The sequence below is a fragment of the Lepisosteus platostomus genome, chromosome 9, assembly GCF_059453375.1.
Source record: "Lepisosteus platostomus isolate fLepPlt1 chromosome 9, fLepPlt1.hap1, whole genome shotgun sequence".
Classification (NCBI taxonomy): domain Eukaryota; kingdom Metazoa; phylum Chordata; class Actinopteri; order Semionotiformes; family Lepisosteidae; genus Lepisosteus; species Lepisosteus platostomus.
In genome coordinates, this window is record NC_142619.1 from 60,430,096 (window position 1) to 60,445,216 (window position 15,121).

The 15,121-nt window shown below is 46.6% G+C and overlaps 1 protein-coding gene and 1 long non-coding RNA gene across 2 annotated transcripts in view; both read right to left on the bottom strand.

Moving 5' to 3' along the window:
- gnptab (N-acetylglucosamine-1-phosphate transferase subunits alpha and beta) overlaps nucleotides 1–13,816 on the bottom strand; it is a 36,556-nt gene extending 22,740 nt beyond the window's left edge. Inside the window, exons 1-7 of the mRNA XM_088645939.1 lie at nucleotides 13,469–13,816; nucleotides 9,533–9,618; nucleotides 8,220–8,339; nucleotides 7,593–7,643; nucleotides 5,108–5,310; nucleotides 2,976–3,040; nucleotides 2,100–2,234 (exon numbers count right to left, since the gene is read on the bottom strand). Coding sequence (XP_088502065.1) covers nucleotides 2,100–2,234; nucleotides 2,976–3,040; nucleotides 5,108–5,310; nucleotides 7,593–7,643; nucleotides 8,220–8,339; nucleotides 9,533–9,618; nucleotides 13,469–13,627 — 819 coding nt within the window. The 5' untranslated portion in view covers nucleotides 13,628–13,816. The remainder of the gene's footprint in view (nucleotides 1–2,099; nucleotides 2,235–2,975; nucleotides 3,041–5,107; nucleotides 5,311–7,592; nucleotides 7,644–8,219; nucleotides 8,340–9,532; nucleotides 9,619–13,468) is intronic.
- On the bottom strand, nucleotides 3,385–5,097 carry LOC148655366 (uncharacterized). The gene is made up of 2 exons (XR_015941252.1): nucleotides 3,982–5,097; nucleotides 3,385–3,949 (listed from the first exon to the last, which is right to left on the bottom strand). It is a non-coding gene; the product is annotated as an uncharacterized LOC148655366 (long non-coding RNA).
- Nucleotides 13,817–15,121: the final 1,305 nt, after the last annotated feature.

Below are 15,121 nucleotides of genomic sequence, written 5' to 3' on the forward strand. Positions count from 1 at the left end.
CAATGACTGTACCAACAAGTCACGTGAATACACTTCACACTCGGATCATGTGAAACCCTTGAATTTGGTTGCTATTAAGTAAGAAGCCTACTTAATTCTTTGCTTGGGTGGGTGGCAGAGTTTATATCGGCTCTCTTCCTTTTTTTTCTTCCTCCGAGACGATTCTACGGGGAAGTACATCTGAAACCGGGAAGTGGAGACACTTCTTCACACAAGGAAGCCAATACCTTGTCCTCTTCCTTTCAAGAAGAGGCTGTAACAGATGCTTGGATCAATCAGCTACCGATAACCAGACAGGTCAGATGGCCCAGATGCCCTCCTCCTCTACCTAACCATTGGTCTGTTTGAGTATTACAGTATGAACTCCTGCAAACACACCAAGCACTGGGCTGCTGGGGAAGTGTTGTGCATTTAAGGGTGTATTCCCACAGCTCAGTTCAACACAGAGAATAAACATGACAAGAAAGATCACACTAGGCCGTTAGGGAAGCAGGGTTCCTCACTGTGCACATTGTTGAGCTCTCACTATTTCCCATCAAGGCATTCAGCGGCTGCACATTCTCCCATTAACACTCAATTCAATCTTGAGGCCTGGGACAACAAACGATATGGTAATTGAGCATCTGCAGACATAGACGTTCAATTGTGCATCCCTGTGCAGCGCAGCGCAGCACAATGGTTTGAGAGGGCACAGCAAGAGCTAAGTCGAGAAGAAAGAGACATTTTGTTGAAGGAGGTACAGAACTGCATGTCTGATCTATTTGGGTCTGGTAAAGATCTGTCCGAATTCCAAGAAGTTTAAAACATCCTGGCAAGAGGCTGAAAAAATAGTAAGTGCCACTTCCACCATACAAACATGATACAAAATGTCTAAACAAATGCTTTCCGTTTTAAACAAGGTGTGCTAACATAGAAGCTTATGGCCTTGTCTTAATTGCTCTCGTTAACAAGCCACAGATAAGGGGGGGGGGGGTGGGGGGTGCTGTTAGTGATGGACACTTCAACTTCCACCCATGACATCTCATGAAAACGTTGGCAAACAATGACAAGCGCACAGCTCTTGCCCATGGGCAAACCTCTTGGGTCCCATATGTCACAGAAACATTAAATACAAGAAATATGGACGAAAAAACAGGCAAATTATGCAAACAGAGCTTGTCAGTTCTGTTATTTACATTTCTGGGTTCACATTCAGTCTTTAAAGCTGGAATAGACATCTTGAAATTGCAGTACTTCTGCAGAGGGCTAACTTGAGACGACAACTGTACTATCAAAGGCAGAAAAACTCCAATATCAAAACACTCCACTTCACTAACAATACTAAACTACAGTAGCTGAACTTAATTCAAGAACTCGCTTTCAGTACAATCACCTAAATGATTACATTATGAGTCACACTGCTCATGTGACAATTTTGTGGGTTTAGGGCATTTAACCTTTAAGTGCACGTCGTAAATTTTAAGTCAACTTTGCTATTTTTCTGACGTTGAAAAAAACACCAATGTTCTCTCTGGTTATTGAGGAGTGGCGCTATCAATTCAAGTGTCTTAAACAGGGCTATTTAGTAAGTAACTTCCTGATTGAAAAGGTGTGGGTCAGCTCTGATTCTGGCTTACCACTGATCAGACTTGCAGGAACACATGGACAGAGGTGGGAAACTCTTATACCTTCATGGACTGAGAAACTACTTGTATCAACTACGTTCCTGTAATTCAGAACTAACAACACTGAACTTGACTGGGTTTCATCAGCAGCCCTCAAATAAGGAAGTAAAGGGCTAGACAAAGCGACTCCTTGCCCCCTGTTTTGAGCAACCAAAGTGTTTCGTACAATGCAACTCTGAAAGCTGATGAGGTGCCAACTCAAATCGATGTCTGGTTAACAATACTGCTGATTAACAGGGTATTCAAACTTAAATAAGCAAAAGCAAAACCCTAATTCTTCAGAACAGGCCAGATCCCTCGACAGTCAAAGTCTTAAATGCTCAGACTGCCCTCATGGGGGATGACTATAGCATTTAGAATCGAACTGAAATTGGTTCATTAACACGCCCGCCGTTCTCTACCCGTTCTGCAAGGAAGGTTAGGTGCAACCCTTACCTGCTTGATCTTACTGGTGACCACCTGCGGCAGCTTGACTCTCAGCTGCTCCGTCTCCTTAAAGGAGGCAGGAAAGCCGCTGAGATACGCCAGGCCCTGCATGAGCACCAGCCCCGGTGCCTCCTTATCCGTAGTCTGGAAAGCAGGGGAGAAAGGGACATTCGAGCTGCCTTGCCTGAGGAAAAGCCTGGAAAACCTGAACCAGATTTCCGCTGCCCTGGCAGGAAATGAAACTCCACAAGCCATGTGCGTCTTCATGAAATTACAGTCTATCCAGCACACGGGCTCACCCGTAACGTCAAACACCAGCAACACAAATCCTTAAAACTTTCAAGTCTTTAAAGGTCAGTACCTACATGCCATTATTTGATATTTAACACAATGTCAGTGTTTTTCACGGATATTAAGAACAATAACGTGTATGTTCAAGTTTATTTCTGCAGACAGCTGCACAGAAGCGATCAAGTTTAAATGCACTAAAGCAGAGCTCAGATCTCGTCGGCCAGTTCAGTCAAGACTCTTTCAACACAACCAACAGTTTCTGAGCTCTGCTGGTTCTGTCAATGAAGTCACCCTGGTTTCTTGTTTTCTGCAGCTGCCTTTCGGGCTCTTGTAATTCTGTATAGCACTAAACATCATCTTTCATTTTTTTAATTTGTCCTCCAGTGACATCTTGTCACTGTAATGAGCTTTAAGATGCTGCACACCATGGAAAAGGACATAAACATAAGACACTATGTATTTGAAAGGAAGAAGTATTTTCTTTTTTCCCCCAGTTTTAAACACACTGAGACAGATTAAGCTTGCAAAAGACTGAAGCTTTAAACACAGGCAGAGGTGAGTATTTTTAAGTGCCTCAAGATATTTCACACGTACCAGATATGCCCTTGAGATGGAGTTCTGCAGGCCCTCGTTCAGCATCGCTGCATGAGCTTCATTTGCTGGAATACATAAACTAGAACTAGAGAAAGAAAGCTTGGGAACTGGAAATCCACCTGTAGAAGATTAATTTAGATGCATGGTAGAACAAAAGGACAATTTCGATCTTCTAAACTTTATTTCATCTGAAACGGCAGATGCGTTTTTGTTCATTGCACCAGTTGCTCTTAAAGGAGCAAAATACAAAAGCTAATATCTCTCTAGCATGCAGTACTGCATTGAAATTACTGATAAACACACTGCAACCTGTAAGCTACAGCTTGTTCACAAGTAGTAATTAATGGAGAACTGGTGGGGGAGCAGGAAATACTTAGCTCTACCCTGAAGGATGTGGGTTTTCTTTAAAAAAAAAAAAAAGACCATTAAGTTAAACTGAGCAATGTTGTACAGCCAGACCTCATATTCAAAGCTTGGCCATGATTCACATTTTAAATTTGCTTTGTTTCAGTAACCATTATTTTTTTTCACTTTGAAGCCTGGATCGAAATCGCCCACGAGCAGCAGGGCTGACAGCAGCCTGCACAGGTTCGATGTCACAACGTGTTCGTCAGTACGGCAACAAGAGCACCTGCCGATCTCATTCCACCCCTGCGCGGGTCAGGAACTGCTGTCTCACAAAACTCATGAGCAAGTCAAGAGCAATAAGGGTTTCAGAGGTGGGTCTGGAAATAAGGGCACACACACGTGTGAGACTCACACACGGCTTTGTGTTGCCGATGCTAGGCTAGTGTAGTAAAGGAAAGAAGTAAAATGACCTGCAGATGTGGAGCACTGTACGATGCTGAGTTCACGTCTCAGTGCTGCACAAGCCACAAGCCACTGCCCTGCCCTAGGAGTGCAGTAGAGGGACACCCGTCTCCTGACACACCTCACTGAGCACGTGTATCACTGCCCAATCACTAACAGAACTCCTATCAACTGCCTGCATCAGTACATCCAGTACATCAGTACTTCATTCATCATATGGGCACCACTTTACCCATCAATGAAGTTCAACACCCACTTAGCAGACTTTCTGCCCAGTGCAGAAGAGAGAAACTGCTGCGCTGAATTAAGGGAGAGCTTTAGGAGGAAGAAACCGTCGACACGTCTGTGTGTATTTTGAAACAGGCTGAACAAGGCTGCACCTCCTCTAGCAAAGTTTCAGATGACACGCTCACGTGTGCCTTATCTCTGAGCCGTATCCCAGGAGTGACAGCCCTCCGATACAGTGTTTTTCCACACTGCCAGGGTCAGGAGGGAAATATCTGGAACAACTCATGTCTTAAATTCTACACCCGACCTTCAGCCTCACACCTGAAATCTGTCAGGGTTTGCAGCTGACTGAAACACAGGGCTATCAGGTGCACATTGACAGAAAGGAATGTGAGCACACAAACACAAATCTGAAGCAACCTGAAGGCTATTTCATCATCCCTGCAATTGTTTAACCACGAGACATTAAAAACTACAACAAAGAAGTATGAGAACCAGGAGCTTCTACTGCATTTGAAAACGGAGAACAGGAAGCACGCCTTTACACAAAGTGTTGTAGGAGTATGGAACAAGATACACAACCATGGTGCCTTATTCAATCCCCTGGCTTCTTTCAAGTAACAGCTGGATGGGATCCTTGGATCAATTAGCTATTAACTACCAAATGGGCTGGAAGGGCCAAATAACTGTAATCATTTTTATGTTTTTATTGCTTCTTGGCATACGTGATTGAGGAACAACTACTGCGCACAGAATCCTCTGGGAAATCATTTTCCCTTTATTACAAAAACGCATCATCAGGAGGTCATGAAACAAGAACACAAGAACCTTCACAAACGAGAAGAGGCCATTCGGCCCATTTAGTAGCTCACTGATCCAAGGTTCTCATCCAGGTGTTGCACCGAAGAAAGCCAGGGTATCGGCTTCAACCACATGGCAGGGCAGCTCGTTCCACCCTCCCACCACCCTCTGCGTAAAGCCGTGCCTCCTGCCCTGACTGGAGGGGGCTCTCCCAGCAGCGTCTTGAAGGAAGCCAGGGTATTGGCTGGGTGGGACACAGGTGTGAAGGGTGGCAGAGAGGACAGAAAGGATACCTTCGCCCTGGGAGTCGAACATGAGCACCGTGACGCTGGTGGAGGGGTTCTTGGGCTTGGCCACGTGCAGGATCTGCGTGGCGGAGTGCAGGGAGGGAGAGACGGCAGCCAGGTCCTTCAGGGAGACGTTGCTGGGCAGGGCAGGGTCCAGCACCAGAATGGGCGCGTTGATACAGTGGGACAGCAGACATTCGGGCTTCTCGCTTCAGGAAAGGGAGAGGGAAGACCCATAATCACGACACGCGCGGTCTCACCGTTTTAAAAACCCTGACGCCCTGATCGGGCGGCGGGGCCTGGCGTGAGGTCAGGAGAGAGACGGAGAGAGAGCGCCTGTGAACCAGGGGCTTCCCCGGGAGAGGAAAACACGAACAGGACAGGACCAGCGAGCGCCACCGCGATCACGGGTCCGAGAGCCCTGCGTCCCCGCGAGGGCAGGGTGGGATCAGCCCAGCCAGCTCGCTCTCGGCTCTCTGCTGCTGGGGGGGGACCCCCTGCAAGACAACGGGCTGGAGGAGCGTCTTCACCCCCTCGCCCCCCCCGACAGAGGCTTGCAAGAACACGCAACGGGCTGGGTCAATTCGGGACGCTACGACAAAAAAAAACTGGCGAGCCTCAACTGAAAAAACTTAACATGACTAAGAGAAGACAGCAGAACGTGTGGATTCAAAATTCACTCTCGTGCTGCCGTGGGGACATTTGCAGCAATTTTACACGAACAAATTCCACAAAACACAGTATGGAGGCTCGTTATTGATTTGAAAGGCCACACACTGCCAGGGGTGAGAATATATTAATACAGCAAACCCCATATGAAAAGGACTTGAGTGGCCAAGCTACCCATTTCACACAACTGGCACAATTATGGAGATCCGGTTGGTCACGGGTGGAATCTGAAAGGGAATTAATTTAACAGGAAGAACGGGAAACGCTTCTGTACACAAAGCGTTGCGGGTGCCTGGAACATGCTACCCACTCGTGCTGCTGAAGCCGATACTCTGGCTTCTTTCAAAAACAGCTCAACCAGATCCAGATTAACTCTTAACAAGCAAATGGGTAAGATGGGTTGAAGAGCAGCAAACGAGAAGAGTACCTTGCGTCCTCAGATATTAAACCACCAAAAGTGCAAGATACCTGCATATTACGTCTTATGTCACGTCTTATGCTGTTAATATATAATATATAAACTGTTATATAAGTACAGTTTGTGAAAGCGTATTCCAAACACACTTCTTTCTACTTGTGCGATCAGTTTACGCGTAAATGTTGAAAGCTTTAAAAACACATCATCCTATTTTCAAAGGTTACAGTTAATAAACTCCAAAAAAATCAAAACTCCTAATTAAAAAAAAATTAGAGGTCAAATATATTCTGGAAGTGCATTAAAGGGAAACTGCAATGCTATTTTTATATTTCAGGGTTAGAAAGAATCTGCACTGATGATTACTATGCAATGTGATATGTATATATATATATGTGCCTTTCACCACAATAAAATTAATTCTTACACGGTAATCTATAAAACCTCAAAATACACCACAAAATAGATGAAATTTCCAGGTATGTGCAGCACCACGTTCTGCGATTCAAAATGAGGCAACAGAACATCCGGCGAGGTGAAGCGGCCTTATGACACTGTAAACAAGCAGGCTTGTGAAGACATCGCTTTTCATCCAATAGAAATATTGATCTCGACTTCCAGATGGTTTTGCCGATAAATACTACTTGTTAACTCTGCGTGAAAATCACGTTGGAACATTTCTGCGGTGAAATATCTGTCTTAAAACCAGTCTGATAAATTAGGACTGCAGTTCCCCTTTAATCCAAGTTTAAATTTAGTGACAGTCATTTTTGACATGCAACTACTTTGCCTGTTAAAAATGAAGATAAGCTCAAATGAATGATTTGTGTGCCTCGCACAAATTGTGAGGGCTTATGGGAGGGAGGTTTTTTTGTTTATGGTTTTAAATGCTATACAAAGTCATAAACTCGTAATTGTAAAGTTTATCACCACTGGTAGATCTTGCTGTGGTTCTGAAAGATGATCGGGGGTTTCTCAAAAAAGGCAGAGGCACAACTTACAGCGGTTCATGAGAAAAGCTTTGAGGAAATCTTCAGAAATTGCTGAACTACGACAGAGGCAGTAACCAAACAAAAAAAAACCTGTGGCTTTGGGTAGTGGTCAGCACATAGACCGTTTTCATTTCTCACTGCATTGCTGAGCATATCTGACAAAGGGCTGCTAAGAGATTAATTTGTCAACAACAAAATAAGCTTTTCATAAATGTAAGAGGCAATGTTATTTTGGAGGGAATCAAGGGGACATTATTATTATTATTATTATTAGTAGTAGTAGTAGTAGTAATATAAACAAAGAAAACTATTTGAATCTATAGAAGACTGATGGATTATTGCGCTACGGAAAAGCAGATTTCAGTATTGACTTTTTGGATTTGCATGCACATATTTATGGAGCTCTCTATCTTACCTGGCCTTTGGCACTTCAGTTGTGTTGCTAGTATTCCTTCCAAGGTGTTCCCTGTGGACAGCAAAGAAAAAGACTGAAATCCGCCATTGAAAAATTGCTAACATATCAGTCTCCAGATTCATGAACTCTTTATATTTACAACAATCCCTTTTGTATTTTAATTTCTGAAACATGAGGAATGACCATCATTGATCCACACAGGTGAGGTGCCACAGAATTTTCATTATCCTCCCTTTTCTTTCTGTAACTCCGCGGTCTGAACTGGTGACCCAGGTCATTCAGCCCTCAGCAGTTCAGTCAGCACATGACTAACAGCAAGCCTTGCAGTCAGCCAGTCTAAACAATAACTACCCTTTTCAGATCTGCTTAAGATGTTATCAGCACTGCCGCAGGAGCAGTCCCACAAATGATGATAAATGCAAAACCGAGTGCAGCAGAAGCAGCACTTCCCTTCAGTCTTGTTGCACAAAACAAAGGACCTGAAGGCCAACGAGCGACATGAATCTGACTAACACTTCCCAGCCGCTTTGCCTGGGCGAGGAAGCAAGATGAGGCAGGCAAGCGAGTCGGCGCAGGAAGCACTTGGGGTTTCAGGAGTTTCGGCGGCTCCTACGGGCGCAGGCCTACCTCAGCACTCTCTGCTCCTCCTCCATCCTCTCCCTCACTGCGCCCAGCTCCCGGATCAAACTGGCGTCTGTGCCGTTCACCCAGGTGTACACCACGTCGATCGGCATCGGCAGACATAACCTGCACGCAGAAACAACACCAAGCCACTGTGACCCGGTAACACACATGTACATGATTCTAGCATTCAACGCGTAAGCAAAAATGCAGGTGTAATAATCAGAATCCAACATGTTGACAGAGGAAGTGGTCTCAGGCTGCCACAGGACTGGAAATCCAGTGGTCCCTTCTGACAGCTCCAAGTACAATCCAGGGAAGCTGCCTGCTCTACCCCTGGACTTGGAAGCAGTCTTAAAGCACCAGCTCTCCACCACCACCACCACAGACACTTAAGTCCAGACACCAGCGACAACACCAGTCAGCGCCATATCACCAGCAACACAGGAAAAGGGGAGCTGGGGTTTCAATGTAGAGGTGGAACGGTAGAGCTGCATGACAGAACTGGGGACCTGGGTTCAATTACTAGGGTGCTGTCGGTGTGGAGTTTGCGTGGCTTTCCCCTGGGAGCTGCAGTTTCCTCTATCGGCTTTCTCCAAAGGCATTCTGGTAGCTCAATGGCCTTCTGGGAAAACTGGCCCTTGTGTGAGTGTGTGTCTGTCCGCCCTGCGATGGACTGGCGTCCTGTCCAGGGTGTGAGAGTGTGTGTGTGTCTGTGTGTGCCCGGTGACGGACTGGTGTCCTGTCCAGGGTGTGTGTGCCCGGTGACGGACTAGTGTCCTGTCCAGGGTGTGTGTGCCCGGTGACGGACTGGTGTCCTGTCCAGGGTGTGTGTGCCCGGTGACGGACTGGTGTCCTGTCCAGGGTGTACTCTGCCTTGTGCCTGTTGCTTGCTGGGATAGACTCCAGCTAGCTCCCTCGGGACCCTGTACTTGCAGTACTCAGTGAAAATGACTGTTTACTATGCGATGTGATATGTATATAGGACATATTGTATATTACTGCTTCAGTTACCTGGCAGTGGTGACGCTTAAGAAGTTTTCAAAAAAAAAAGAAAAGGAATTTTTTTTAGGTGCTCTTCACGGTCTTTGGGAAAAACCTGTTGTATGTGCCTGTACTCTTCAGGGGCCTTTTTAATAAAGGTAATATAACTAGCTCATGGAGGAGAAGGACTAACATGCTGGACAAAGAGGTTACAAAATGCATGGATGGCTTCCACACACAACCGACCCCTCGGAGATCTCAGGAGTCAGGCACGAGGCAGCACCGCACTCCGCCACGTTCAGGTGCCTCCCCGACGCCGCAGGCGAGGAACTCACCGGTTCTGGAAGGACTTGCCCGCCACATTGTCTCGATACGAGTCAAACAGGACGTGATACTGGTCTCGGCTCCATTCCACAACCACCTGCGGGAAGATCGGAAGACCTCAGCACGCGCAAACCCCTCGGGGGAAAGAGCCGCCGCAGAAGATCCAGATTCACTCCCAGAACTGCGTCACGATGAAAGCAAAGCCGGTTTTGAAAAAGACACATCACTCCGATTGGACAACAGAACGGAGAGCAGAGAATTGATCCTATTTTTGATTGCTCAGCTAACTGGAAAATTGTATCTGCTGCTTGGACGACTGCTCTCTGCACCTCCTCCTGCCTGCGCCCTAGCGAGGGAATCGGAAAGCAGGAAGTCACAGGACTGCACTGCCTCTCACCATGTTTCTTGAAGGGCCTGGGAAGAGTGGAAAAATCCCAGAATGCTTCCAGACCCACCTGCAGATTCTAGAGCTCACCACCGTGGTCTCTACTGCTCTATTTCCACCTCTTCTTGCTTCACTCACTTCCAAAAGACCAAATCTTTTGTTTATACCACTCTGCAAGGTCTCTCTAAATTAAACTAAATGAATTTTTATAGCTCACGAAGTCTTTAATAAGTAGTCACCTAGTCCAGGGATACGCACTCTGTGGCTCTTCTAATCCACCTTGATAAACTAGCCCTTGCTACCTGCTACTTGCTTAAGTAATTTTGTTTCAGCATTAAAAAGCCAATCTGAAGGAACTCTGCACTCGGCTGTATTGTTTGGAGTGTTAACTTTTACACAACACCATAGCCTGTGATGTCTAAACCTCATTTTAAAAATAAATGCAGGAAAATATTCCAATAAACAGAAAGATGAACCAGAAAAAAAAAATGTACATGGCTTATTTGAACACATGGGTAATTAATACACACGTTCTTCAACGCAAGAAGCAAATGTTCAGAAAACAAATAAACCGGCAAAGATGTTGATGGCTCATCCCTAAAGGAATCAAGGCCGTCGCTGAAGGCAGTTTTGGGGATAAGCGTTTTCAAAAGCCCGTATAAAAATGGACGTATATTCAGGGAAAAACAAAGCCAGATGGACTAGCAGCTTGCTTGCTCGGTTCCCCTTTGCACGAACACAGCACAGTAATATTGAATGTAAGTCTAGGGCTACAAGCTGTTCAGAAGCCACAACGTGAATCCTGATGAGGTCTTAATCTGGTATTTTGGAGAGGCTGGGGAGGAAGTAAATAGAGACTCAAACACAACGGGCACACTGCAGCAGCCGGAGTGCCCAGCACAGGTACTCGCACAAGAAACCTGAGGTCCCTTTTCTCACGCTGATCTCCAGGCGCCCCCATCTCCGGCGTCGGAGAACCGTTCCACTCAGCTCTTCCTTCTTATTCTTCTGGCAAAGGTCAGCTAACTCAAAACACAGCCGGAAGAACTGGGGGGTGCCGAGATCAGAAACCTCTGCCCTGCCTCTGGGTGTCAAAGGTGTAACGCACTGGGGGACATGTATCTGCCACTTTGTCCACTTTTTCCCAAAACAAAGGATGTTGCAATACAACCTGGAATGACTGAATCAATACTATTAATTTATTTACCTGAACCTTTTTATCACTTTACACTGAAGCGCACACGATTGGAGATAAGCACAAGGAGAAAACCCCTCACAGCTGCACCGCTGTTTAAGACTGCCAGAGCTCCATACACAACTCATCTCATAAACTCATCAAGCATATTCTACACATCACTAACTTAGTCTTCTAAACATGTGCAACGCCAAACGTTTCCTGCAATGTTAAGGATAAAACATGAGTGTCTTTTGAACCAATTCAATTGGAGCAACCAATCGTTTTTTCTTTGTTCAGCCTAGAGTATAAACGCCGACAGGACCTCTACAGTTAAGCAACAAACCTCTTTAAGATAAATACAGTCACAAAAACACTAACACACACTCTTGTCATTTCTGTACTATGCTGTATATGTTTTGTCTTCTGCAGGTGCGGATGGGTGGTCTGCCCTTGTAGGAATTCAGTCTAGTACAGTCAGTGGCACACACTGTGATCAACAGACCTGGCGCAGCCATCTGGAACTGGGAAAGAGGAACAGAAGGGCTCAGTCAGGGTCGGTGTGCCTGCAGGTTTGCATTGCAGCTCAGCTCTCAATGGAAATCGGGTCAATCGGGTAACTGTACAGTAGATACCGACCCCCCCAGGACCTGCCCTGCTACAGACACACTGGCCCTCCAGGACCGGGACTGTACAACCCTGGATTAAGCTGCCGACTTGGAAAGGGGGCACTGTAGCCTTCTCGTCCAGTGATATCTTCAAGGAGACACCTACTTCCTGTCTTCCTGACAGGCAGACCCCAAGTGGTGAGGACTGGGAACAAAACCTCATCCCCTCTGATCCTTAGTACAGGGGGCCCCCAGGGCTGCTGCCTGAGCCCACGGCTGTATTCTCCATTTACACATGACTGTGTGGCCAGATTTAACAGCAACCGCATCATCAAGTTTGCTGATGACGCCACAGTAATCGGTCTTATCCGCAACAATGATGAAACCACCTACAGGAGCGAGGTAGCAGAGCTGGTGGAGTGGCGCCACAACAACAACCTCACACTTAACACACTTAACAACAGCAACACACTAAACATCAGCAAAACAAAAGAGATTATAGTGGACTTCAGGAGGCAAGGAGGACATCACACCCCCATCATCATTCAGGGGGCTCCAGTCGAAACTGTCAGCACCTTCAGGTTCCTCAGCCTCCAGATCACTGAGAGGCTGAGCTGGTCAGAGAACACTGCTGCCATCCTCACTGAAGCCCACCAGCACCTTCACTTCACTTCCTGAGACAGTTAAGGAAGTGGGGGATGAGCAAGGCACCACTCACCAACTTTTACCGTAATACGATTGTCCTGACTGGTGGTATTACAGTGTGGTATGGTGGAGCCACAGTACAGGACAGAAAAGGCATACAGAGGGTTATGAGCTCCACGCAGACAATCACTGGGACTGAGCTATCCTCCATCGACCAGATATATCTCGACAGCTGCCACAACCGGGCTCGAGCTATACTTTAGGGACCCAATTCACCCTGGCCACGATCTGTTTTTACCCGTGGGTTCTGGTAGGAGGTATTGTAGTATCAGAACACCGATGAACAGATTCAAAAACAGTTTCTTCCTCCAAACAGTCCACATCTTAAACAGCTCAAATTAGCACCTGCACTTTAAGGTACTGCACTGTTTGCACTTTGTCCTCTCTTCGCTGCACTATAATGTCTATTGTCTAAATTTATTGTCCATGTCTGTTTGTCATTTGTGCCTATTTTCTTTCTCTAATGTTACTTCGTACAGCTGGGAGAGTAAGCACTCCAATACACTTGTTGTACATGGCAAATAAAGAAATCTTGAATCTGCTACTAGCATGCGTCTTCCAACAACATTATTTGCTATTAAACATCTGTGCAAAAAATGTTACGACTTTCCATTCCTGTAACGTCAAGGCTCAAAAGCACTCGCGACGGAAGTTATTTTTCCTGGGAGAGAGAAGAGTCCGGCACAAACTCCTGCCGTGCAGAAAATGAACCGACAGCTGTCAACGTCACTGAATAAACACGTTCATCTCAGTTCCGCAAAGCACGGCTGCATCGTGGCTCCAGTCAAACACAAAATAAGTGACTGTTCAGCACAGTGGCCCGCTCCGATTCTTATTACAGCCCCTCGACAAGTCAGCCACTTCTCAACCAGACAGCTCCACGGACACTGTGTCTCAAACCGCAACTGTTCCAAGCGCGGCGGGGACGCTCCTCGGAAGTTCAGCGATCATGCTCGACCAGAGACTCAAGTTTGCAGGCGGCTTTCGGGGACGCCTCTCCTGCACGCAGCGCCGAGCCCGGGGGAGCACAGCCAGCCGGGTTTTAAAAGCAGTTAAGGACAGCGCAGCCCCTTACCTCGCCGAACTGAAAGGCAGACACGATCATGAGGACGATACCCCCAAAGCAGAGGTACAGCCCGTAGCGGTGAGACAAACAGGTGTACGTCTGTCTCTGAAGCAGCTTGAGCAGCGAGGTGAGCACCATGGCTAGTATCAGCTTCCCATGCTCCTTCATTCATTCGCCATTTTCACAACAGCGTGACTGCTACCAGACAAACGGAAGGGGAAAACAGAAATACAGAAGAGCGCGAATGAAATATGACATCCGCAGAACACCCATCACACCCCCATCATTACCACTATATCACGCTGAACTCACTCACTCACACCCCCCCGCTCCACTTCCGTACCAGCAAATAACGTCCAGCTGGCACAGCGCTGCAACAGGGCCGTGGCTATCGTCCAGCGCCCCCTGCCGCCCCGGAGGGCTTGTACAGTATGGACAGCTTGTATAATTCAATTCAAGGTGCTTTATTAGCATGACCGATGGGTACACGCAGTGTTGCCAAAGCAAATAAAAATTCACATGAAACAAAACAGAAAATAAAAGTTAAATAAAATCTACAGACATTTACAACAAAGACATGTCAGAAAATAGTTACATATACTGTAGACAGATGGAGCATTTTTGGGAGACAGGCTCACTGTTCCTCAGGCTGGGACAGGAGATCACATACTGGTCTGCCAGTTCAACTGAGTTCCCTCCTCCCTCTCCCAGTAGGATTGGGACCCGTTGTGATTCTGGCAGGTGTGGAAACTCTGGGACTAGATTTCTGAATTTCGGGAAGAATGTTTCTCTAATCCCAGAGTATCTGTCACAGTGCAGTGGGAAGTGCACGTCTGTCTCTGTTTCCCCCGTTATACACTCTTCCGCAGTTACTCAACACTTACACGGCGATAACGCCGTGTAAACAGTAATCATGAATAGGACCCAGAGTTATTCATTAACTCTTGTCTACAGCGTGTGGTAATCATTTTTCTTAAGCTGATACACTAATATCTGGCACCAGTCAACGGTGTTATAAGAAAAAAAAGTAAATAATGAAAACAAAAAACGACATTTTCTTTTGGTTCTTCTTTCAGCTGCGTATATTACCCAAGCTTTTTTTTTTAATCAGAGAGGAAAAAAAAAACGTCTTCTTCCAGCCACCAGCTCGGACAGCCGAAAGTGTTAGTGTGTTAGTTGTGAATATAACATATGTTTTTTTTGTACCTCAGGTGAGATGGCGAAATAGTCTCAGCAGCCTCCAGATGGCCTGGGTTCAGATTCCAGGTGGGGCAGTGTGGCTGCACTCTGGAGTCTTTGTACTTTGCTAAATTGTGCCAGTAAATGCCTGCCGTATAGATGTGTGTCCATCTCATCGCCTCGACTAGGACCATTCAGCCTTGCCATCCAGCTGTAACTGCGTCCCCAGCTGCACAGAAAGAGCCCTTCAGCAGAGCATCACACAGGCCTCCTGGGCGCTGGCAGAGGTTCATCAGAAGCCCTCTCTTACACCACGGAAAACCAGGGACGGAGGCGGACAGATTTCACAGTGCACAACGCGCACCTGACACAGAATGGCAAAACCCCGCCAGAGCACCCCAGTGCTGTACAGCGGTAACCCCCAAAACCCAAAACGCAACAGCGTCGTAAAACCCCAAATGGACACTGTGGGCGACATGACAC